Source organism: Molossus molossus, unplaced genomic scaffold (genome assembly GCF_014108415.1).
Source record: "Molossus molossus isolate mMolMol1 unplaced genomic scaffold, mMolMol1.p scaffold_m16_p_1, whole genome shotgun sequence".
Taxonomy (NCBI): Eukaryota; Metazoa; Chordata; class Mammalia; order Chiroptera; family Molossidae; genus Molossus; species Molossus molossus.
Genome location: NW_023425344.1, coordinates 142,351,226 through 142,375,463, shown reverse-complemented (window position 1 = coordinate 142,375,463; position 24,238 = coordinate 142,351,226). Strand labels below are relative to the sequence as shown.

The following is a 24,238-nucleotide window of genomic DNA, read 5'->3' as shown; positions in this document are numbered from 1 at the left end:
CACTGCCTGAGACGAGGGAGGAGGGTTCTGGCCTGCCACTGGAGTGGCAATGGGCAGTGGGTGCCCCTGTGCCCTCCAGTGCCGTATCCAATGCAATCTCTGCTTCCCTGTGCCCCAGTTTCCACACCTGGAACCACCTAGGAGCAAGGGAACTTGGCCAGTCAGTGCCAAGACCCAGACACTGTGAGGGAAGCCAGGACCCAAAGGGGACTGCACCCTTCAGGACAGTATACTTGCCAAGGGCATGCCTTATCGGTCACATCACCCCCTAAGCCGCTTTCCAAGGGGCTCCCACCCGGCCAGGGGCTGAGCTGGTGGAAACATCTTCAAGGAGGCTCCTTGGTACAGGGCAGACAGGTGAACAGCCTGAGAGGCCCTTTTCGTCCATCAGAGCTCCCTCCAGCTGGGCAGGCCCCGGCCTCTGTGCCCCTCCGTGGCTGGGACCTCAGCTCACTCCTGGAGGCCCGGGTCTGAGTCAAGAGTAGTGACCATTAAATCGTTGAATTCATGTAAAAATAAGATGTGGCCACGTCCTCAGCATTTGCAGCCCAGTGGGGGAGACGGCTGCATACGAAGCTGGTGCTACCTCAAGGCTGAAGGGAATGAATGCACCGAAAAATGGTTTTTTAAAAAGACCCTTTTTTAGAGTAGTTTAGGTTCATAGCAGAACTGAGTGCAAAGTACAGAGATTTCCCATAGCTGCCCCCACTCGAGTGGTGCGTTGTTGCAGTGGATGAAGGTAACGGACACATCGTCACCTCGAGTCCATTCATTGTTTTCATTCATATTCATTTTGCCCATTTTCTTTCTATTTAGATGTGTGTTTTTGTTTTCTATTTAGATAGATATAGATTTGACTGTATTTAGATACACACACTTTTCTTCTGAACTCTTTGGATACAGGCTGCAGACACCCTGACAGCTCCCATCCACGGCATACTGTCATCTGATGTCCCACTCATGTTCTTTGTATGTGTGCTGGATGGAGGCAGTTGACTAATACCCATCTTTTGACTCATTTATATTCCTACAATGTGTAGGAAGGTTTGATTACAAAAGTAACATATGCTTATTGAAAGGGGTTTAAAGAAGAGAGTAAAAGTGCCCCGTCTGCCGTCCCACCTGTCCCTGTGCCGGTGTGGTGGCCCTCCTCTGCCTTCTGCTGGGGCTCGGCGTCCGCTAACCCCTGCCCTGTTCCTCCAGCACCAGCAGCAGGTGGCGCAGGCTGTGGAACGTGCCAAGCAGGTCACCATGACGGAGCTGAATGCCATCATCGGGGTACGTGGACTCCCCAATCTGCCTCTCACCGTGTGTATAGCCCTTTTATTCCTCTCATTTATCATAACCAGAGACCGATCTTGATCTTAGTTGGCCTCAAAGAATAGCGGCCCAAGGACTCCAGCTCCTGAAGCATTTCATGGGCTTGGATCCATTTGGGGCTCTCTCCCCATTGGGTCCCTGATTTTTGCCTCGCGGTCCCCAAATTAAAGGCATATTTCAATTCTACCTCTAAATTCATCACTTCTCAACTTTTGGTGTTCCCACCCTTGAGGGGGATGGGCTCTGAGATCCCCTTCAAGGCCAGGCTGATGGATGGGGGTCCCTAGCCTCCTCCTCATGCCTCCCCAAGGGCCTGTCTGCCCTGTGCCCCCTCCCTGGCAAAGGTCTGCCTTTCTTTGGCCACCTGGGATCAGAACTGTCTCTGCTGTACTGTGGATGTGAAACATGCTGTGGGATTGGGGTTGGGCCTTGCTGTCTTATGTACTCGGCCGCCTGGCCGAGCATTCCTCACGTGCCCCTGCGAATTCCAGCCGGGGTGCCTAGATAGGCCCTCCTGGGCCGAGGGAATAGGTGAAAATACCCCAGAGCTCTTTGTGAGGCTCACTTCTGGTCTGACCCTCAGTGAGAGGAGGAAGGGCATCTTTGCCCAGCCCCTACCTGGCTTGGCATCTTGAGTGTGTTTCTGAATGGATACAAATAGCATCTTTCTCTTGCTTGCTACTTTGTGTGAGGCTAAGGGTGTTTGAGGTAAACATCTGAGAAAACCAGCTTTTCATTGTGACTTTGGACAAGCTTCTTACCCCCAGGGTATACCTGTTCAGCTTTTATCCCTAAAATGATAAAATGCAGGGGGTGGGTGAGATCACTGCTTCCCATCCACAGGCAGCTGGGTCAGGGTCCCCAAGGGGCTCTGGAACAATGTAGATTCCAGAGGATTGGCCACAGGATTTTTTCCATCGGTCTGGGGGTTGGGCTGGGAGTCTGTCTTTCTGACGTTTTCCGTATCATTCTGAAGGGTAGCCAGGCTTGGGAGACAGTGGCCCTAACAGTCTGGGATTCTGGTTGGTCTTCATTCCTCTTTTTTTCATATGGGAGGTCATCGTTTCAAGGTAGAACTACAGGCTCCAGAGTTTTCTGCTTGGTTGGGTACATGGTGACTCTTGGCTTTTCATTTCGGGGCAGAAACCTGGAGACGTGTGTTCTAGTTATGGCTCTTCTCTTGTGATCTTGGGCATCCCATCTCTTCCTCTGGCCTCCGTTTCTGCATCTGTAAAAGGAGAGTGTGGGCAAGCTCATCTCTCGGGGCCAGGAATGCCTGGAGGCTGAGGTCAGAGTGACAGAGAGATGCTGGTGGGTCCCCACCCTCCATCATGCCACTGGGCCCCGGGCTGGTTACGTGATCCTGTGCTCCTGGAGTGATTTCCACGGCAGCTCCGCGGTGCTGCTGGGTGCGGGCCTGAAGCGTTAGACTGATCCTGGTAACACTGGGGGAGGAGCAGACCCGCATCCGTTATGTGGGAGGGGCAGAGGGGAGTCCGGAAAGAACCGTGAGTAAGCGGTCATCGTTGTTAGCCATTGAGTTTTGGGAGGCAGCACCCCCAGGGGGCAGATGTCACGCTATCGAGTTTGAAGTCTCCTGAGGATCATCGAGCCCAGTGTTGGGGCCAGATGCTTTGTGGTGTCTCTCCTGTGCATTGCGGGGTGCTCAGCAGCAGTCTTGGCCTCTACCCACTGGGTGCCTGAGCAGCCCCACACCCACTGTGATACCCAGCAGTCTCTGGACATGGCTGAGTGTCTGGCTGGGAGGGCAGAGGGGCTCCTGGCGGAGAACCCCTGCTAGCTAGCCAGGGCCCTTGCTTGGCAGAGAGGAAACGTGATTCATGGGTGGTCACATACTGTTCAGGAGCAGAGCCAGGCAGAGGCCCTGGTCCTCTGTCCTGTGTCTCGGTGACAGTTCCTGTCGCAGTGGCTCTGCTGACCGTGGTGGAATGCTGGGTGGCAAGCATATTTGAGTTCTGTCCCGAAGTTTCTCCTCCAGCTCCTCATCCCCCACCTGCCGTGCCCTTCCCTCCCTGCAGCGGCCACCTGGGGTCCCCTCCCCCCCTCTGCCTCCCTCTTGGGAATTAAAATCCTCTTATGAAAATATATTTTTTTTTAAGTTCTAAAAGAGAGTGAAAGTGGGGAAGAAGCCGCTTGGATTAGCTCCACTTCCTTGAAGTAGTATTTAGGAAGCTACAAGTTAGGTCAAGGCAGCTCCAGGCAGATATTGGAATTCAATTAAAGCCAACGAGTGGGGCCTGTGACCCCCATTTTCAAGGTAATTGCTTCTGCAGCTCGGAGTGAGTGCAGCGTCGCCCTGTCATTAAGCAGGCAGCCGTCTAATTGCTGCGCCTGCGGAGCCGCACAGGCAGGAATTACGGACAGCTGGGGCCTCTGCACCGGGCCGGCCTGTCTGCTCGCGGCGCTGACTCCAGGAGTGAGGTGGAGGAGGATGGCGGGGGTCAGGGTGCCGGGGGCTGGTGGCAGAAAGGTAGGTGTCTTGTCCGCAGCCATGCAGGGCAGTGAAGAGAAGGGCCTAGGAGACTCAGAGGATGACTAGGGAGTAGGGTCCGCCCATGGCGCTGTGGGAGCAGCCCCTCTGGAGAGGGGAGTAGCCAGACCCCCCTGAGGGGCTGGGAGTAAAGAGGGCTTTGAGCAAGTTGCTTCATCCCTCCAGGCCTCAGTTTCCCCTTTTGGGAAAAGATTGAGAAGGGCTAGGCAAGTTTCATGTGATATGCCTGCTTCGATCAGTTTAGGGCTGCCTTGGGCTCGGAGGTAAAGGATTCTGGGGCCACGTCTTGGCTCAGCTCAGAAGGTATGGGAGATAAGTTAGGTATGTCTGGTGTGGCCATGCCTGTAGCTAATGGCATACTTACTGTGTGGACGGAGATACTTCCAGAGTCCCCCCTTCCTGGTGAGTAGGGCCAGGATTTAGCATCAGCTTGGTGTGAGAGGAGAGGAGACAGGGGGGCAGATTGAGGGAGCGCAGGCTTGCTGGCCCTGCCCACCCACTTCCTGGTGGGGCCCCAGGAGACTTTTATGCAGTGAGGACTGTGCTTCCTTGGGTAGACATCCCCAGTGGGTCCTGGCTCTGGAGATGCTTAGACAACTTCACTAAGTTTAGCCCAGATCATGAACCTGTCCGTCTAGGGAAGACAGGACCGAAGATGTCTCTGCTGGTTGGGGCCTGGAAGGATCATTACTGCAGGCCCCTTCTTGTTACATGCCCTTTGTTCTTGGATCCAGACTATTGCGGGGTCCTGGGAGGGTCAAGATTCCTGAGCATGAGTGAGGAAATTTTGTTCCTTGGTAGCAACTTGCACAAGGCATCCCCAGGCATGTGAAAGACTGAGCGGACGTGATTATTGACCATTTACAAATCCTTGTTTACATCGCTCTGTGCTGGCCCAAGGTCACTGAATCTGGAGGGTGGAGAGGCTGTCCCCTCACTGGCCCACTGACAGTTTGATTTGCATTCCCTTGGAAGTTATTAGTGGGAGAGAGATTATACAGTGTTGGCTTATTTTTTTTTTTTTTTAAGTAGGATGTGAGGAGGAAGAAGGGGGTGGGTTGTATCTGTCTTGTCACAAACTAGTGTGTTGAAGCCATAGCTAAGGTTCTTGCCCGCTCCAGGGTGTCGGTGAGCTGGATTCAGCCGACTGGGTTTTACGTGAGGGAGGAGGGTGGTGAGGGAGGATGCCTCAGAATGCATGCGTTTCTTTCACCAGGTGGCCATGTTGGGGAGAAGTAATGCCGGCATTGTCCTGGCTCCGGGTGCTTCTTGCAGAGTCCCTTAGCCTCTGAACTGGGGGTCAGAGGGGTTGTGAGCTCTAGATGCTATGGGCCCACCAGCCCTGAGAAGCAAAAGCTCCAGCAGAGGCCTGGGGCTGTTCTCCCTCTCCTCGGAGGACAGGGCCTGTTCATTTTATGCAGTGAGGACTGTGCTCCCTTGGGTAGACATCCTCCGTGGGGCCTGGCTCTGGAGATGCTTAGAGAACTTGACTAAGTTTAGCCCAGATCATGAACCTAGAGGAGGAGCATTAACTCAGCTCACAAAGCACAGAGCATGATGTGCACAACCCAGTCACACACTCTGCCAGCGTCTTCCCAGTGGTCTTGCCTGTAAGCGGCCATGCCTCCTGCCTGAGCCCTGGGCACAGGCACTTGGCCATGTGTAGAGGATGGGGACGCACCCATGCCCCCGCTTCTTGGACCTGAAGTGTTCGGGGGCTTGGGTGTGAGAAGGAACAGCAGGAACGAGGCAGGCTGCTGCAAAGTGGTAGCTCCGGCCCCTCCTCGGACTGTGGACTGGATTCCATTTTCCTCCAGTTGAAAACACGGTCACCTGCTCACTCAGATGTCACTGTGTTTTCGCGCATTGTCCTCTGAAGTCAGGGATGTCACGGGTAGGAATGCAGCCTGAGGAGGGCTGTGCCCTGGCGGCCTGCCTGCAGAGGGCTGCACTGTGACATGGCGCCCCTGCTCCCCTAGGGAGAAAACTTTGTTTCAGTGTCTGCTGTAAGGAAGACTCCCCTCCAGCCCGCCCTAGCCCCGCCCCACCCCGAGAAGGAAGCCTCGGAGGCCACTCCTGACTGTGCCTTCAAAGCGCTCCGAGGAGACCTGGCTGTGCAGGGGTGCTCTTGTACTTGAAGATGACAAGTACATGGCACGTGGAAGTTTCCTTTGTTGTAAAGAAGACACGCATACTTGACATGCTAATGGCAGGAACAGCGTTGCAAGCCACTGGTGCTGGTTCACTCTCTACATGTTTACCTTTTCCCAGCAAGCACGCCAGGCGCCATGGTCGAGGTGCTGGGATGGATGAAACAAGGTTTCTGTTTTTCTGGAAGCCACAAGTTGCGGGGCATTGTGTAAAGATGAAATAGTTACATTCGCCCTCCAGTCATAGCTTTTGTTAATGTTAATTGAGCACCTACTTTGCCTTTACATGTAGTAAAGCATGTGGTCTTTGCACAGCCTGAAGAAATGGGCTGCATTCTGATTCCCATTTTGCAGATGAGAAAACTGAGGCCCAGAGAGGTCCGCTGACTCAAGTAAGGTCTTTTCTGGTAAAGGAGAGCTGGGTGCCCACCGTAGTCTGTCTGACTCCAGAGTCTGAGCTGGTAGAACTCTGAGGGGAGAAATCAAGGGGATGGGAGGCTTCTAGAGGAGGTGGCATTTGAATGATGAGCCTAGAAGGCTGGGTCAGGGGGCAGACCTTCCGTGGTAAGGAGAGAAGCAGGGTGTTTAGAATTGTTCGGCTGAGTCTTCCATGGGTATGAATGTTCAGTGAGCTCTCTCTGGAGAAACAGGCTGTAAATGGAGGGCTGGCCTGGTTCCCAGGAGCAGAGCTGCTTCTTCGAGGCCACCCTCCCCGCCTCTCCCTCCTCCCTCCAGTGGTCGGACACAGCAGAGTGTGAATTAAATACCTCCATTTTGCTGTCTGGGATTTTACTAAATAGTTTACCCTAGTAGAATTGGAGGGCCTACCAGCACAACTGGTCTAAAACCAGAGTCCCCAGCAGAGACTCATTTTATAACAGGGCATCTAGAGGAAGTTGAATGGTCCAGCCTCACCAGGGAAGGCTACGCAGCCATTCAAAAAGAAATCTTGAGCCCTGGCCGGTTTGGCTCAGCGGTTAGAGCGTCGGCCTGTGGTCCAGAGAGACCCGGGTTCGGTTCCTGCTAAGGGCACGTACATTGGTTGCAGTTTGTCCCTGGTCCTGGTTGGGTCGTGTGGGTGGCAGCCACTCGATGTGTCCCTTTCACATCGATGTTTCTCTCTCTCTCTTCCTCTCTCTCCCTCCCACTCTGTCTGAACAAAAAATGGAAAAAATGTCCTCGGGTGAGGATTAATAAAAAAAGAAATGTTGATTTGTTTACAATACTCTGAATTAAAATCCAAGTGTATAGCAGCAAAGTCAACAAGAGCCCATTTGTATAGAAATACATTTAGAATTTGTGGATTTCCATGAAGGAAAATCTAGACGGATGAACAGTGGATTCTGGGAGTGGGATTGAAGAGTAAAATTTTTAGAAAAAAAAAAAAGTTTAATCTCTACATGTTTGTACTATTTTCTGACAGTGAGTATGTATTACTTTTGTAATAAGATATAAAAGTTATGCCCTGGCCGGTTTGGCTCACCGGTTAGAGTGTCAGCCCATGGACCAAAGGGTTGTGGGTTCGATTCTTGTCAAGGGCATGAGCCTGGGTTGCAGGTTTCATCCTGGCCCTGGTTGGGGTGAGCAGGAGGCGTCCAATCAGTATGTCTCTCTCACATTGATGTTTCTCTCTCTCCCTTCTTTCCACTCTCTCTAAAAATCAATTGAAAAATATCCTCAGGTGAGGATTAACAAAAAATATATATATAATTACATTTTCTTGAGAAAGAAAAGGTTGGGGAGCTCCGCGGTGGGCTCCAGCTCCGGAGTCCCTGGGCGTGTTCCTGGTGTGGGGGGGGGGCGTCTTGGGGCAGGTCTGGGGTCAGGCCACACGGGCCCCCGTGCCCCCAGCAGCAGATCCAGCCTTTCATCCAAAGCGGAGACACGAGCCCTCCGGGCCAGGAGTTGGTGGTAGCTGTGGCTGCCGTTGACTTGGGTGGGCCAGGTTGGCAGTCTGCAGCGCAGCCGTGAGCGTGGGGTCGGCGTGTCTGACCTCCAGGGCTGCCCCTCGGAGCACCAGCTCCAGCCGGAACGGCGGGCCTTCGTTCCCCGCTGGCGGTTAGCAGAAGCCCCACGGCCGCAGCGGACAGGCACGCTCGTCCGACTTCTGCCCCATCCCCAAGGAATCCTTTCTTTGGGGGCCTTCTTAGGAATATTCTGTGGGTGAGGTTGGTTGATAGATTTGAGCCCAGATCCCACTTACTAGAGATGGGGACTTTGCTAGTTACTGGTTACCCCCTCTCCACCCCCAAGCGTCAGCTTGCCAAATGTAAAATGGGCACAACCCCTCCTCTGCCAGGTGGTTGGAAGGGTCAGAGATAATATTTGGAAATGCCCAGGCAATCATCAATGTTGGTTCCTTCTCTTGTGCTAATTGAGAAGCAAGATGTACACACTGGCGGATGTCAGTATATCCAAGGCCTCAGCCACTCCTAAGAAATATCCATCCCTATGAAGTTTTGGCAAAATCAGGAATGTTAAGATAAAAGGGCATTTTGTTCTGCTGCTGGGGGAGAGACCTGAGGCTGCCTAAGCCAGTCCCTTGGGGAGAGGGAACGAGAGGACCCTGAGGCTGGTACTGGGAAGGGGTACGGTGTCCGGAGCAGGGGCCACAATCCTTGATGAGGGACTGTTGTTGCTATTGTTGGTAATACTGAGTTAATCAGGTCTGGGTTTGAGAACAGGAGGCATGGTGAGCCCTCTGGTAAGTGTTAGCTACTGTTAGGAGGTCACTTAATGAGTGACCTGCCTGAGGTCACACGGCCAGTCAGTGCCAGAGCTGGGGTTGGAATCCTGCACTGGTTCTAGAGACCACACTTCTTTTTTTTTTGTATATTTTTATTTATTGATTTGAGAAAGAGAGACATCAATTTGTTGTTCCACTTATTTATACATTCATTGGTTGATTCTTGTATGTGCCCTGACTGAGGATCGAACCTGCAGCCTTGGCGTAGTGGGAGGACACTCAAACCACTGAACTACGCCGCCAGGGAAGACTCCACTTGTCACCCTGTTCTCCACTCTGGTGTCCAGTGACATGAGGTCTCATTTCGCTGGCCCAGCCTTCTTTTGATCTTGGGACTTGGCTGTGGTAGCCAGCCCGGCCCTCTAAGGCAGGCCTGGAGTTCCTCGGCATTAGGGAGCCTTCCCTGGGATCGGGGCTCAGGCTGGGGTGCTGGCCGCCAGTGTGGAAGGCACGGAAGCGTGAGCAAACTGCCAGGAGCTTAGAGAAGGATCCCCCCGGCTGAGAGGGTGCCCGATGGCTGTGGTGTTTGAATGTGTGCGTTCTTTCTTTTAGACTGTTAAACATACGTGAAGAAATTCTGTCCTGAACGGGGTGGGGGACAGGTGGGGTGTTTGAAGACATAAATCTTTTATCTGAATTGCAGTTCATTAACAAGACTTCCTTCAGCAACACTGCATGTGGACTGAGCTGGGGACAGAGGTTTTGGGGGGCTTTTCCCCCTGCCACCCCATGAAGGAGCAAGAGGGGTGGCCTGTGGCTTCCCCCGCCCTTCCTGCTCAGCTGTGCTCACCACCAACTTCATTGCAGCAACAGCAGCTCCAGGCGCAGCACCTCTCCCATGCCACACACGGCCCCCCGGTCCAGTTGCCACCCCACCCATCAGGCCTCCAGCCTCCAGGGATCCCCCCGGTGACAGGGAGCAGCTCGGGGCTGCTGGCACTTGGAGCCCTGGGCAGCCAGGCCCACATGACGGTGAAGGACGAGAAGAACCACCACGAGCTGGACCACAGAGGTGCGGCCTGGGGCTGGGACTAGGGGCAGAGGGCTGGGCTGGGGGCAGGGGTCCTGTGGCCCTGCTGTATAAATGGACGCAGCAAATGCTGTCACCCTAGGATCAGGAGTTAGCAGAAAGTTTGCAGCCATTTCTTGAATTCCTGGTGCGTGGAAACAGAGCCCCCTCCCCCCCTTAGTCACTGATTCGCACCCGGGGTCCTCTGCCCTGGAAGACACTGTGTCTTCTCCTCCCGGAGTAGCCTCCCATCTTCCTAGCTGCACCATGCCTAGCCCTAAGGACCAGCCTCAGCCCCACATTTTCAGGATGCCCTCCTGGCCAGGCTGGGGTCTTTTCCAAATTTCCATAAGAGTTTCAGGGGTGGAGTCCCAGGACTGAGTCCTTCGTTACTGTCCTCTTGTATCCTACCCCTGGGAAACGTTTGTCCTCACCAAGGTTATTAGTCCTCTGAGGACAGGGGCCACATTCCTGGGTGTTGAACTCAGTGTGTGTCTCACCACCACGGTGCCTTGGAAAAGCACAGTCAGCACTCACGTCAAGACTGCTGAGCTGACTGTCTGTAGGTAGAGTGGCCATCACACCACTGCAGGGCGTGCTCGGGAAGACCTTCCCCGGGCCCTTACCGGAGGAGCCGGGGCTGCACAGGGCAGGCCCTCAGGAGGACCCAGTTTGGTGGGGAAGGGAAGGCCCGGCTTCCTGGGAGACCCTTTTCAAAAACGGCTACTGTGTGTGCCCTGCCCTTAGGTATTTTTTCTAGCTTTCTTGAGATATAATTGACATAGAACATCATGTGAATTTAAGGTATTCAGCATCATGATTTGATCTGCAGTTAGATACTACTAGGGCCCACGGCCAGCACCATCCAAGCCCCCTGGGCACCACACGTGGGCACTGGGTTCTGGAGTGTCATCCTGCCCTGGCCAGCGCCCTAGGGCAGTGCCAGGCCATGCCCCGCAGTAGGGTGGTGCGCTGCAGAAGAGGGCCTCCCCACAGCAGACAGGAACGTTAGGGCACTAGTGCCCAACTGGGCAAATAATTAGAGGCTTCAGCTTCCAGGGTCTTTTGACAAAGAACAGAGAAGGGTGTTAATTAAACCACAGCAGACACCACTCTCACAGTTTCTTTTTTCTTGAACAATAACGTTCTCAACCCCAGGTGTTGGGGATATTTGCTTAGTGTGATTCTTCGGAAGCTTGTGGCTTAGAAACTGCTCCCTGGTAGTCTGGGTGTCCGCGGCGTGTCCGGAGAGCCCGGCCACGCCGCACCCAGCACTGGTGGCCGGGCCAGTGTCGGCATGGGGCGTTCACTTCCGGGCTCGGAAACGTCCCCGATGCCCTGCCTTGACTGACCCACAGTGAGGCCGGGCCTGCTGCTGGTTCGAAAACCCACGAGCCAGCAAAGGATAGAAGCCAGCTGGTTGAGACTGACCTTTTTCTTTCCTTTTGTCTTTTTGTCTTGGGGCCTGACCCTCCGTCTGACCTGGCCTTCGTTCCCCACAGAGAGAGAGTCCAGTGCGGTAAGTGTCAGCCCTCTGGATCCACTGGGGTGTGTTTGGGGGGGTGCTGGGGAGCGGGGACCATGTGGTGTTGGTGGGGGTGGGAGTGTTGTGAACTGGGAGTTGTCACTTGTTGAACGTGAACTTCATTCGGGGAAGCCTTCGTCTCTCCAGGCTTTGGGTCCGGCATTTGTCAGATGAAGAGCTCCGGCTAAACGGGCTCTAACTCCCTTTATAGGAGAGGTGATTACTCCGAGGTCAGCTGGCGGGCCCTGGGGCCTTCGGGGGGTCTGTGGGCTGAGCCCAGGGCTTAGGACCGTGTCCCATGTCCTGGGTGTGGCGCTTCCCCACCCCCGGTCGGCCGCCTCCATGCGGTCCTGCGTCTCATTTCCTCTGGACACCTGCAGTCGCTCCGCGTCCCGGGTTTAGGGAAGTGCTGGGAAGCAAGCATTGCGGCCAGGCTGCCTGCGAGGCTGCCAGCTACGAGATTTGTGGTAAATCTTTCTGATTACACTGAGGCTCAGAGGTTCTGTTTCAAGTGAATAAGCCTCTGAATAAGCACAGTGAAGTCTGGATTAAAAAAATCCCCCAGCGATTAGCAAAGCTCTTCCATCCCTCATCGCTGTCCTTGTATCTGGGGCCATCTAATCTGCTAGGGTGGCTTTGCTTATTACCTTGTGTTAAGCAGGACTTGGAAGGTTGGGCAGTTAACTAACCGTCCCAGCCCACCGCCCAGGCTGGCTTTGTGACCTCCCTGAGCACCTGCGCTCCTGTCCCCTTGGGCTGGCCTACATGCTCATGGGGGCTCAGGAACGGCTAGGTGCGTAAGAAAGGAATAACTGAAGCTGAAAATCCATTTTGATGGCTTTCGTGTTTGTTGGTCCTCAGAAAATGGGCATTTTTGGAGAGAGGCTTGCTTGCCTCAACAGGAGAAGGCCTAGACTGGACACCCCAAGGCTTAGGTCTGGTCCTGGCTTCGTGGGACATGGGATGGCTCTCGTGGTCTCTCTCAGCCTCAGTTTCCTTATCTCTAACACAGCCATCTTCCTCCTTAGCCAGCCTCTCAGCTTAGTTAGGAAGGCCCGCCTCAGAACAGAACCCAGGGTACCAGAGATGACCTGGTTAATGGACCTGGTGCAGCACGAAATGGGTCATTGAAGCCCAGCCCCCCCCCCCCCCCCCCGTTTTCGCATCGTCCTCATCCTCTCTGCTATTTGCTCTTGGCTTTGTGCCCCAGTTTATGAAAGCTTTCTGCTAAGAGAAACCTATGGGGAACCCCAGGAGCTCAGCTCTTCGCTCTGTGTGCTCGCCTGTGTCCACACACATCAGATGCACAGCGCAGGGGCAGGCTGGGGCCCCCGGAGAGTCCAGTGGGAACGAGCCTGGACGCCGCCCTGGGTGGGACAGGCAGCTCGGGAGAGGCGGGGGGCTGTGTGCATGTGAGGATGGTGTCGGAGTGGGTGTAGACTGAAGTAATCAGCCCTTTGGAAACCAGGTTGTCAACAGATGTGGCCCACGGCCGGAAGGACAGGGCTGTGCCGGGGTGGGAGGGGGATGGCTGGACGGGCTGGAAGCTGTCCCAGAGGGGTTAGTCTGGAGTCCAATTAGAGGTAGCTTCATTCATATTTCCTTGCTTAGCTGAAGCAATAAAAAATACTTAGTTTTTTGGCTGCCTGCCAGCCAGAGGCGGGCTGGATCGATGCCGCTAAATGCCTGACATGACTCTCCGGTAGCAGCAAGGGTTTTCAGCCTGACTGCATGAGAAGAAAGAGCTCCCTGTTCTCCGAGCTGCGCTCTGGGTCGCAAGGAGAAACACGAGCTGCCACACGCCCCTCCTCCCTGCCTGCGAGGACAGGGCCTGGAAGCATTTCTGCTTAGCACGGGGCGGCCACCGTCTGCGGAAGGGAAATGAAATGACGGTGATTTTTCTGCCAGGCTTTGCAGCAGCTAATTGAATTGCGGCCGTGCGCACATCGCCGCCGCGCTCACGGCTGTGGGAAGGTTGAGCTGCAGTTCCATTATAACCTCCATCTTTCCCTCCAAGGCTTGATAACTCTGCCATTTTAATTTGCTTCAGGCAGAAACTTGGCAGGGAAGGGATGCCCAGAAACCGGCTTAGCAAAGGAAATTAAGTTCTGCAGCTGGGTCCCTCACCATTCCCCCAAACACCCGCACGAACCCTCAGGAAAGTGGGGAGACGGAGTTGTTGCCTCACCCCACTGGCCTTTTGATGCCCTCTTGTGAGCAGACGTCCCTCTGCACCTCCTTGTGTCCTTGTCACGCACTTCTGCACCGCTTGGGGATGCTGATGGCAGCTTTTCCCCGTCCCTCTAGCTGGGCCGGATGCTGCTAAGGCAGGGCTGTGCCTGCTCCTTCCTCCATCCCGGGCACCCCCACACCCCACCCCGGCCCTGTGGTGGGTACTCAGAGCGGGGTGGGTGGGGAGAGAATGAGGGAAGGTCAGGATTTGGCTCATAGCCCGGAGTCAACTGCACCAGACCCTGCCCCCCCAGTTCTGACTATTTTCTGGGCACAGAGGTTTGCTGGCAGGTGTCTCCTTATAAGCCTGGTATTTCTCTAAAGTTGCGCCTCCACTTGGAAAGCCTGTTGGCAGTCGCCTTTCCTGTCAGGGTCAACAGATGAAGTATTGCACAGGGCCCCAGTGTGTCGGCTTCCATCCTTCTTTCAAGACTCTGCAAATTGTGCTTATCCTTCTTGGAACAAACACGTGTGACAGGCATGAGTGGGGGTGAAGCAGGTGTGACTCCTGCCCTGAGCGTGCCGTCTCATAGGCCGGGAGGGACAGAGCTCCTGGCGAGGTTAATTTCTTAGTAGCAGCAGCTTTGCTACTAAAGAGCATTGTGACACTCCCAGAGCCTCTCCCGGGGGGACCTCGTCTGTGGAGTTAGGACGGCTTTCCTGGTGAGGCACCAGTGCAGCTGTGACCTGCAGAACGTGAAAGACTCCTCCGCTGACCTCTGAGTCGCTGCCCTTAGCTGTGACCGTGTGTGAAATGATCACCGAATCTCCTTCCCGCTCCCAGAATAACTCGGTGTCGCCGTCAGAAAGCCTGCGGGCCAGTGAGAAGCACCGGGGCTCTGCAGACTACAGCATGGAAGCCAAGAAGCGGAAGGCTGAGGAAAAGGACAGCCTGAGCCGATACGTATGTCTGAGGGCGAGGCGGGCACCACGGGGTTTGTGTTGGGCAGTCTGGGGTGTGGGAGAACCCACAGCACCTGAGTCGTGGGTGAGTCAGAAAGACATAGGTGGGGCCAAGGGCAGGAGAGGGAGTCCCACCAAGGATTGGTGGTTGCTTGGGGGGTGGGGGGGTCTGGGAAGAACTGGGGGCACCTCCCAGGGACAGGCCACCAGCCCCAGCGGCCATCTCGGCCTCCCAGAGTGCCGTCTGCTCCGGGGATCCGTCCCGTGCTCACACTGCCCCACAGCGTGGGCGAGGGGTCTGCTCTGCAGGTGTGCAGGGTGCCGGGGTGAGAGCCGGGCAGAGGGGGTGCTGCTCGGCGGGGCCCTGGTGGTCCTCTGCCAAGCCCCGCCCAGCCCCTCGGCTGCTCTGTGGCTTGGGACACATTGCGTCGCCGAAGCCGCAGCTGCATTCCTGGGCCTTGCGGCTCGTCCCCCCTCCCGCACAGTGTGGAAATGGTGAAGTGAGACCAGGTCACTTCCTTGTCAACGATGGCAACTAGAAACCCGCTGGGAAGCATGTCTGGCTCCAGGGAGACAAGTTGAAAGGGCTTAGAAATGTAACGGGCCAGGTGTCCTGCCTGTGGGCGTGGGAGCCGGGTGCCCGAGAGCTGGGGCGGGGCCAGGAAGCAGGGACCGGAGGGCCGCCTGGTGGACCTCGGGGTGGCCTGGGTGTAGACCCTGGTGGTGGGAGCAGGGTGAGGATGGTTCGTGCTCAGTCGGGGTGGGGAGGGCGTGGCCTCTGACTGGCTTCTCTCGATTGCAGGACAGCGATGGGGACAAGAGTGACGATCTAGTGGTGGATGTTTCCAACGAGGTGAGGGCGGCTCGGCTTGGGGGTTTGAGGGTGTTCCTCTCCTGGGCAGAGCTCCTGGGTCTCAGCGGCTGTGCAGCTGGGGTATCAGGCTGGGGGGAGGTGCGGGGCAGGGCTCCGCTGCATGGTGGCTGGGCATTCATGGGCACTGGGTGGATCCTGGGACAAGTCTCCAGAGAGAGATCCCAGAGATCCAGAGTAGGGCCAGCACCTGTTCCAGCAGGTCTGAGAGGTGGGGGTTGTGAGCCCCGGCTCGGCCTCAGCGGGGAAGGTGGCGCTGGAGCAGACCTACCCACGGGGCCCAGCTGCCCAGATCTGAGTCCTGGACTGTGTGTGATTTGGGGCAGGTCACCCCACCCCCACCCAGGCCTCCGTCTCCCCATCTGAGGGTTGAAGGATCAGACTACATCATTAAGAACTAGTCGTCCACTTTGGGGTCCCCAGTCTCCTTCAGCCAGGCTCATTTTCCTATCACCCATGCCCACCCCCTCCCCATCCCGGAGCAGGAAGGAGTCCAGGCTGGTCGTTGGCTTTGAGTACAGTTCTGCATCACTTGTGTTTTTAGGACCCAGCAACACCCCGGGTCAGCCCGGCACACTCCCCTCCTGAAAACGGGCTGGACAAAGCCCGTGGCCTGAAAAAGGACGCCCCCACCAGCCCCGCCTCGGTGGCCTCCTCCAGCAGCACACCTTCCTCCAAGACCAAAGACCTTGGTCATGTATGTGGGGTCCGCCTCGGTGCTGCGCAAGCTGGGGGAGGGCTGCGGAGGGTGGGGTGGGAGGAAAACGTTCTGGAAAAAGAGACTGGAGCTGGAGTGGTGCTGACCCGAGGGTGGAGGGACGGAGTAAAGTGAACATGGGTTGGGGTTTGGCCAAGTTCAAATGCTGGCTTACTGCTCACTGGCCCGGCCTATGCCAGCTGGTCAACCTTTCTGAGCATTGGTTGCTGCATCTGTGAAGCGGGAACAGTCACCGTGGTCTCTGCTAAACAAGGTCGGGCAAGGATTCAGCAGCTGTTGGGCGGAAGATTGAAAATGGTTGGTGCTGGCCCCATGCTTCATGTGACCAGCACTAGGCATTGTGGCTCTGAGTGCCCAGCGCTTGGGATATAGAGCTTCATAGCTTCCCTTGGTCTCTGCGTCTTCCCCATTCAGAACGACAAATCCTCCACCCCTGGGCTCAAGTCCAACACACCAACCCCGAGGAATGATGCCCCGACTCCAGGCACCAGCACCACCCCAGGGCTCCGGTCGATGCCAGGCAAACCTCCAGGCATGGACCCGATAGGTATAATGGGTAGGCACAGGGGCTGGGACACTGGTTGAGGGGAGGGGTCTGCCGGGCCAGGCTGGAGCTGCGCAGATGAGCCAGGGAGTGTGCTGGAGCGAGGCTGTCCCCGGGCCTGCCAGCGGGGATGCGTGGTCAGGTCTCAGGAGGAGATGGACTGGTGTGTCAACACTGTTAGGGCTTGGTGGGTTCACTGCTGGGCCAGGCGTGTGTGAGCCGCTTCAGATAGGTCAGGACACCCACGGTTTGCTCCTGCCCCTGTTCTGTGAGACTCTGAACAACCCCCTTCTTTGGACTTCCGTGACCTGCTCTATACAGAATGGGGGCACATCTCTGGGCTTGAGTCTTACGGAGATGGGACCCCAGTTAGGAGGCTCTCTGAGCGCTGCCTGGAGCAGGCGGCTCTCAGTGCCGGAAGCGCTGCTGCTGGCCTGGTCTCTGTCCGGAGCGGGGTGGGGCCCAGGCCCCCGACGGCCACCCCACTGATGCCGCCTCCTTGCAGCTTCAGCCCTGCGCACGCCCATCTCCATCACCAGCTCCTACGCAGCGCCCTTTGCCATGATGAGCCACCACGAGATGAACGGCTCCCTCACCAGCCCCAGTGCCTACGCCGGCCTCCACAACATCCCGCCCCAGATGAGCGCGGCCGCCGCCGCCGCCGCCGCCGCCTATGGCCGATCGCCAATGGTGAGCTTTGGAGCTGTACGTAGACTTTTTGGCTCCTTTTGGGGGGACTGGCTAGGAGTAGGGAGCTGGTGAGGGTCAGGGGCACTTTCTGCAGACCAGAGGGTCTCCCGACTGGCAGCCTTTGTGGGCAAGTGCTCGTTAAAACCAGAAAACAGCACACCCGGGACCCGCAGACCAGGCCCACACCTGCTTGCCTGTCACACTGTCACACGTTACCTCCCTGGCTGTCCCTTCTGTCTGGAAAGTAGGGGGCTCCCTGAGGATGGGGTCCCGAGATGAGTCAGGTGATCTCAAGGGAGCAGGGTCTGGCGAATGGGGCTGCACAGTGTGCCGAGAACTGTCTGCTAGTGTCCGTGCGCACTTGGATTGGGCTGGTGGCAAGAGGGGTCTTTTCTCAGGAGACCGTTTCTGTTTTCACCCCCTGTACCTCCTCGCTGCGTGGCAGGCCCCCTGGGCACGGTGGGGGACCTGAAGTGGGGAGCAGGGAGAGCTGGGTGGTCTGGGCTGCCACCGCATCCCTGCCCTCGTCCTGCGCGAGGCCCTTGCCCTCCTGGGCCTGTGTTCCCTTAAATCAGTGGGCTCTGCTGTGCTGGAGTGGCTGCGGGTTCTGAAGAAGCAGTGCTGTGCGGGCGAGACCCAGGAAGTAGAGGGGGAGGAGGCCAGGGTAGGGGGGACATGGTGTGACCCTCACTAAGGGCCGGCCTCGCCTTGCCTTACAGGTTGGTTTTGACCCTCACCCGCCCATGCGGGCCACAGGCCTGCCTTCAAGCCTCACCTCCATCCCTGGTGGAAAACCGTAAGCTCCGCTGTGCTCCCTGCATGCTGCTTGGGGAGGGCAGGGAGCTCAGCCCTTGTCCCCCTCCCCTGCCCTGGGGGGCATCCCTTAAGAAGGCGTCCGTCCGCCCTTCCGAGGTTCCGATAGACCAGGCTGTGATCCTAGGAGACGGCTGCCTGTCCATGCTCCAGGCCAGCCCAGGGTTCCCTCTAACAGGGGGCCTGGGGGGTTTGGGTTGTGGTCACTGGGTCTGGGAGAGGAGGAATACGGCAGACGTTAGGTCTCCTAACCAAATGACACAGTTGTCCTGGGGGCTCCTTTGGGTTCTACCTGTGTGGAACAGTCCCGCCTGGCACCCACAGTAGCCCGAAGAAGCAGGCAGACCATGCCAACCTACCCCCTGGCTCTGATTGTACTCTGTAATTCATTGGGGAATGTAAATAAACCCCCTCCCCCAATTCCCCTGGCTCCTGAAAGGGGGGGAGGTGCCATTCTTCTGGGTCCTTTCCAGGGGCAGTCTGTATGTTAGCAATGTCACCATCCCAAGGCACAGCTGAGGCTAGTGACCTGATTGGGGGCAAGGATGTGTAAGCAGGAGCAGAAGTCGAGGCAGGAAGCCTGGTGGAGCCTGGCCAAGGAGGTTGGGGTTACCGGGTTCCCTAAGATTTGGGCGGCAGCTAGGTCAGTTGTGCTGGTGGAACTGGCCAGGACACGGGGGAGCGGGGGGAGCACTGGGGACAGCAGAAGTGACCGTTCCCGCCCTTTCAGAGCCTACTCTTTCCACGTGAGCGCTGATGGGCAGATGCAGCCTGTGCCCTTCCCCCACGACGCCCTGGCAGGCCCCGGCATCCCCAGGCACGCCCGGCAGATCAACACACTCAGCCACGGGGAGGTGGTGTGTGCCGTGACCATCAGCAACCCCACACGGCACGTCTACACAGGGGGCAAGGGCTGTGTGAAGATCTGGGACATCAGCCAGCCAGGCAGCAAGAGCCCCATCTCCCAGCTCGACTGCTTGGTGAGGGTTCCCGCGCGGTGGGCACCTCTAGCTGGCCTGGCAGTCCCGTCGACCTGTCCTGGCTCGGCCCTGCACTGGCTGGGTGACCTTGGGAAAGCTGCCCAACTTCCTCGAGTCCTGGTTTTACTGTCTAAATGGAGATTATACTGACCTCCTGGGGTTTGTAAAAAAAAAAAATGCAGGAGAGATTGAAGAGTTGTGAACCAGCAGTGGAGAAGGCCTGGCCGTTGCCAGGAACGTGGGCAGGATGGGAGCCGGGGATGTGCCTCTCCTGGCCCCTGGGAAGGGAGGTGGACAGCGCTCAACACGGCGCTTTCTCTTCCAGAACAGGGACAACTACATCCGCTCCTGCAAGCTGCTCCCTGATGGACGCACGCTCATCGTGGGTGGTGAGGCCAGCACGCTCACCATCTGGGACCTGGCCTCACCCACACCCCGCATCAAGGCTGAGCTGACATCCTCCGCCCCCGCCTGCTATGCTCTGGCCATCAGTCCCGATGCCAAAGTCTGCTTTTCCTGCTGCAGTGATGGGAACATTGCCGTGTGGGACCTGCACAACCAGACGCTCGTCAGGTGCGGCTGTGGGAGGGGCCTTGTGCCTCACCGAGCCCTGTGTCTCGGTGCCTGCCTCGGAGTGAGACATAGGGCAGCGGCAGCAGGGCTGGCCCCGAGTCCGCTTTTGGTACACCTTGGCTGTCTTGGTTCATCACATTACCATATGGCTTGCATATGACCTCAGCCCCGAGTCGTGGGATAAAGAAAGGGATTAGGAATGCACACTGAGGAGGCCCAGAGTGTCCACCGAGGGAAGTCCCTGTGTTATGCACCTGCCCTTGGACAGGACCCTTAAGTGGAGTGGCAGAGGGGCCAGGCCTGGCTGTGCTGTAAGCTCACTCAGGGACCATGGACACATGGTTCTGGGCCTCAGTTTACTCTCCTGCTCAGAGGCTGCCAGCTTGGCATTCATGGTTTCCTGGTCTCATCCCATCTCCCTGCTTGGTCTTCATAGGCAGTTCCAGGGCCACACAGATGGGGCCAGCTGCATAGACATCTCCCACGACGGCACTAAGCTGTGGACGGGGGGCCTGGACAACACCGTGCGCTCCTGGGACCTGCGGGAGGGCCGGCAGCTGCAGCAGCATGACTTCACCTCCCAGGTGAGCAGCCGACTCTTCTCCGATCCAGGGGCCCTCAGGGGTGGTCATTGCAAATGGATTTGAGACCAACCGGAGCCATCTGGGAAGGCTTCCTGGAGGAAGTGGCAATGAAATAGAATCAACAAGGCCTTGGAATTGGACATACTTGACCCAGCTGCTTAGATTTAATTCTCAGCTCCTGCACTGTTGAGAAGTTGGCCTCAGTTTTGCCCGTTCTGCGATGGGAAGAAGGTCTGTGCGCACCTCTAAAAGCCTTAGCCAGTAGCCTGGCTCATAGGAAACATTCTGTAAATGGCTAGGTATTACAACTTTTTATGTTATTTTCATTGCTCTATTTTTTTCTTTTTTTTTTTACTTTATTGATTTGAGAGAAAGAGGAAGGGAGAGGGAGAGAGAGAAACATCGATGAGAGAGAACACCGATTGGCCGCCTCCTGCACGCACCCCACGGGGGATCGGGCCCATAGCCCGGGATTGTGCCCTGACTGGCAGTCGAACCACTGAGCCACACTGGCCGGGCTCGCTATTCATTTTAATATTTTAGTCATGCATATTTAATACTTTAGTGTTTTACTTACTCCCTTGTTTCTTAAGGAAAGACAGAAGTCACAGACAGTAACTTTCTTAAAGCAAAAGGTCTCTGTACCACCTGTTTGGATCCTAGCTCCCCCACTTACTCTCTAGAGTCAGCAGCCTCTCTGAGCCCGAGCCTCCTCACCTATAAAATGGGGGTGAAAAGTGACACCCCGCGCCCCTGGGCGATGGGGCTGAGGGAGAGGAGGGCCTGGCTCTGCACCGGGCAGGCGGGAGGTGGTTGGGAAGGAGCGGGGTGTGGAGGGCAGCGGGGCTGAGCTGTCTGCCCTCCGCTGCAGATCTTCTCCCTGGGCTACTGCCCCACCGGGGAGTGGCTGGCCGTGGGCATGGAGAGCAGCAACGTGGAGGTGCTGCACCACACCAAGCCGGACAAGTACCAGCTGCACCTGCACGAGAGCTGCGTGCTCTCCCTCAAGTTCGCCTACTGTGGTGAGCGGGGAGCGGGCCCAAAGCTCACAGGAGCAGCAGAGCCCTGACGGAGTCAGGCCTCCCGACCCTGACTGGTGTCTCCCCATCCTTGTCCCTCGGGTGCAGAGACCGGGTACTGAGCTCTCTTGACGCCAGGCCAGAACGAGTCGCTGCTGGCCCGGAGCAAGCGAGCAGTGCCCCCAGCCCAGGGGCAGTTCCCCAGACGGCAGGCTCTGACGGCCGCGAGCCCGGGGTTGGAACGTCTGTTTCTCCACGGACTAGCTGTGCAGCCTGCGACACATCTCGTCCTCTCTGCCTCCCGTGGGTCTTCCTCTGTGGCCTGGGAATGGCACCGCACCCACCGCGTGGCTTTGGGGAGCAGAGTGTGTGAACGCTGGCAGTGCCCTGGCAGAGCAAGGGCACCCGCTGACCATCCTCAGCTGGGTCTGCAGACTCAGGGCTTGTCACGTTCCAACACTTCCTGCTCTCTTCCAGTAGGAGTGAGATGGATCAGTCGACCTTAGTGGCTTTAAAAGAATGTTTGAGGGAAGTGTAATTGCTGTGATTAAGAGCAGACTCTACCTTCCCCGCCAGCCCTGCCCAGTCCTCCTCGATTGCAGAGAAAGGCATTCTCTGGGTGTCCGTGTCTGCTAGGTGTCTGCCTCTTGGCAGGGGAGGCTCAGCACGGGTTAGCAGTTCACCCCGCGTTTCCATGGCAGCCACCGCATGGGGGTGGTCTTACTGCAGAGGGCAGTAGGCCCCGGCCTGACGCTCCTGCCTCTCGCCTGCAGGCAAGTGGTTCGTGAGCACTGGGAAAGACAACCTCCTCAACGCCTGGAGGACCCCGTATGGAGCCAGCATATTCCAGGTACCGCCTGCCGTCCAAGGGCCCCTCTTGGTTCTGCCCGAAATCAGGGCTGTGGTGATGGGGGTGGGGGGTGATGGGGTGGGGGGCGTTGGGGGGCAAAGCAGGATCCGCCCTGTCCAAGGTGGGTCTCCAGAAGCAAGAACTTGGGCACATCAGCAGGACACACTCTGCTGCTAATGGCAGCGGACCCCCAGGGGGAGGGCTTCTAGGCAGGGTTTCTAGAGCCCAGAGCAGAGGAGACCTGCCCCTGGCCCCGGCCTGTGTGCCGAGCACTCGGGAGGTGCGGGCCCTGGGGCCGACAGGCAGCTTTCTTCAGAGCAGTGTACCTGACGTCGAGTAGTTCGTGTTTCATCTCAACATTCCAGTGTCAGGAGAGGTGGGGCAGGGGGAAGGGGTCCGGAAAGAGGTGAGGGAGAAAGGAGGCTTTTTATTTTATTAAAAAGAAATTTTTTCTTTTATTAATTTTAGAGAGAGGGAGCGAGAGATAGAAACATCGATGAGAGAGAACGTTGATTGCCCGCCTCCTGCATGCCCCCCACTGGGGATCAGGCCCACAACCTGGGCATGTGCCCTGACCGGGCATCAAACCGGTGACCTCTTGGTGCACGGGTCAGTGCTCAACCACTGAGCCACACAGGCCAGGTGGGAGGAGGCTTTTTTTTGACTTTGCGAGGCCTGGGGCCCGACACCCAAGACCACTGCGGGCCCTGCGGTGGGCTCCCGGGGGAAGGGCCCGTGGAGGGGCGTCCCTCACTGGAAGGGCCTCCTGGGGGCGGCGTAGCTCCGGGCGGGGGGAGGGCAAGGGGCTTCAGAGCCGTGGAGAGCAATGGGGTGAAAGTGACTCCTGTCTTCTCCCCACACCGCCCTGCCTCTCTTCCTGCAGTCTAAGGAATCCTCGTCTGTCTTGAGTTGTGACATTTCGGCGGATGACAAATATATTGTAACAGGCTCTGGTGACAAGAAGGCCACGGTTTATGAGGTCATCTACTAAACAAGGACTCTAACAGGGCTGTCAAACTCTGGGAGAAACAGACTCAACTGTGACAGGGAGATCCTGCGCGGGCCCCGGACGGTGAGGCCGGGGGCAGCCAGGGTCCCGAGCTGTGTGTGGTCGGCCGGGAGTGCGCCGGCACATCCCAGCCCGGCCCGCACTGATGTCTCAGCCTCCGATGGATTTCCCTCCTCTTCCCCTCACCGTCCTGGCAGATGCTACTAAAAGATTTATTTGGAGGCTCATGGCTCCGGCTCCCCACAGAATCTGTCTTTCCTTCCCCTTTCTTTTGACCTGTCCCCTGCCCTGGGTCGGGGACACTGGAGTGGACCACATATCTGTGCCAGGGAGGGGATCTTACTTTCCTGCTTGTGCAGCGCACAAGGTTTGTGAAAAATGTAAATAACAGACTGCGATGGGACTGGTCAGTGGGGGAGGAGGCTCCTTCTCACCAGAAACGCTAGCCGTGTATTTCGCCTGCTGTATTCGTAATCCACTCATGGTGGTATTGTTTTGATTTTTGTTGTTGTTTTTCTGTTTTTTGTTTTTTTTTTAAACAGAGGTTCCCGCCTGGGTAGGGGCGTCCGAGGGGGCGGGATGGGGAGAGAGATCCTGGAGGCAGGGGGCTGCCGCTGGGAACCAGACCGACTGGCAGCTGCCCTTGGAAGGACGTGGGCGTGGTGCCGCGCGGGTCGGGATGACCCCACGCAGACTGACAGCGCGTGGGCCGGGGCCAGCCTGGCGGAGGGCAGCGCGGTCGGGCCTCTCTAGCCGCCCGCCCCGTCGCTCCCAGGACTCCTCGCCCACCCTCCCCGCCTTGCCCCGTCTCTCCTTGGCGCACACTCGGTCGTGTTGAGAAATGGAGTTCAGAGGAACCCCCTCTCAGGCCCTTCTTAATCTGCGAGCTAAACCTACAAAGGACAGAAAGTTAGAGGAAAGCATAGCAACTCAGCTCAGGGAGCTACCAGAGAAAAATAGCAACTGATGTGGGTGCTTTTTTTTTTTTTTAATTTGAATAAAGAATTAGAAGTGATGTTCTTTTATAAAATGCCTTCTCCCCTTTCCTGCCTGTGATCTCTCTTTCCCCTGCCCCCAAGGGAACGTGTATTTCACCTGCAGGATTGAGTCTGGGAGGGTTATGTCGCCCCCTCCCCCAGCCCTGGCAGGGCCGCAGGACCTGAGGACCCCAGGAGCTGGGTGGGCACCGC

The 24,238-nt window shown here is 56.9% G+C and overlaps 1 protein-coding gene across 5 annotated transcripts in view; it reads left to right on the top strand.

The window, feature by feature from the left end:
• Positions 1-23,706, top strand: part of TLE3 (TLE family member 3, transcriptional corepressor) — a 42,231-nt gene extending 18,525 nt beyond the window's left edge. Inside the window, exons 6-20 of one of the 5 annotated variants that reach the window (XM_036242356.1) lie at positions 1,204-1,278; positions 9,536-9,740; positions 11,240-11,256; positions 14,279-14,398; positions 15,200-15,250; positions 15,813-15,965; positions 16,401-16,533; positions 17,036-17,235; positions 17,940-18,016; positions 18,764-19,013; positions 19,339-19,586; positions 20,023-20,170; positions 21,042-21,192; positions 21,963-22,039; positions 22,923-23,706. In XM_036242356.1, the coding sequence (XP_036098249.1) occupies positions 1,204-1,278; positions 9,536-9,740; positions 11,240-11,256; positions 14,279-14,398; positions 15,200-15,250; positions 15,813-15,965; positions 16,401-16,533; positions 17,036-17,235; positions 17,940-18,016; positions 18,764-19,013; positions 19,339-19,586; positions 20,023-20,170; positions 21,042-21,192; positions 21,963-22,039; positions 22,923-23,030 (2,013 nt within the window). In that variant the 3' untranslated portion in view covers positions 23,031-23,706. Of the gene's footprint in view, positions 1-1,203; positions 1,309-9,535; positions 9,741-11,239; positions 11,257-14,278; positions 14,399-15,199; positions 15,251-15,812; positions 15,966-16,400; positions 16,543-17,035; positions 17,236-17,939; positions 18,017-18,763; positions 19,014-19,338; positions 19,587-20,022; positions 20,171-21,041; positions 21,193-21,962; positions 22,040-22,922 lie in introns of all 5 variants that reach the window. The other 4 variants (XM_036242346.1, XM_036242336.1, XM_036242372.1 and 1 more) reach the window with 4 other exon arrangements.
• The last annotated feature ends 532 nt before the right edge of the window (positions 23,707-24,238 follow it).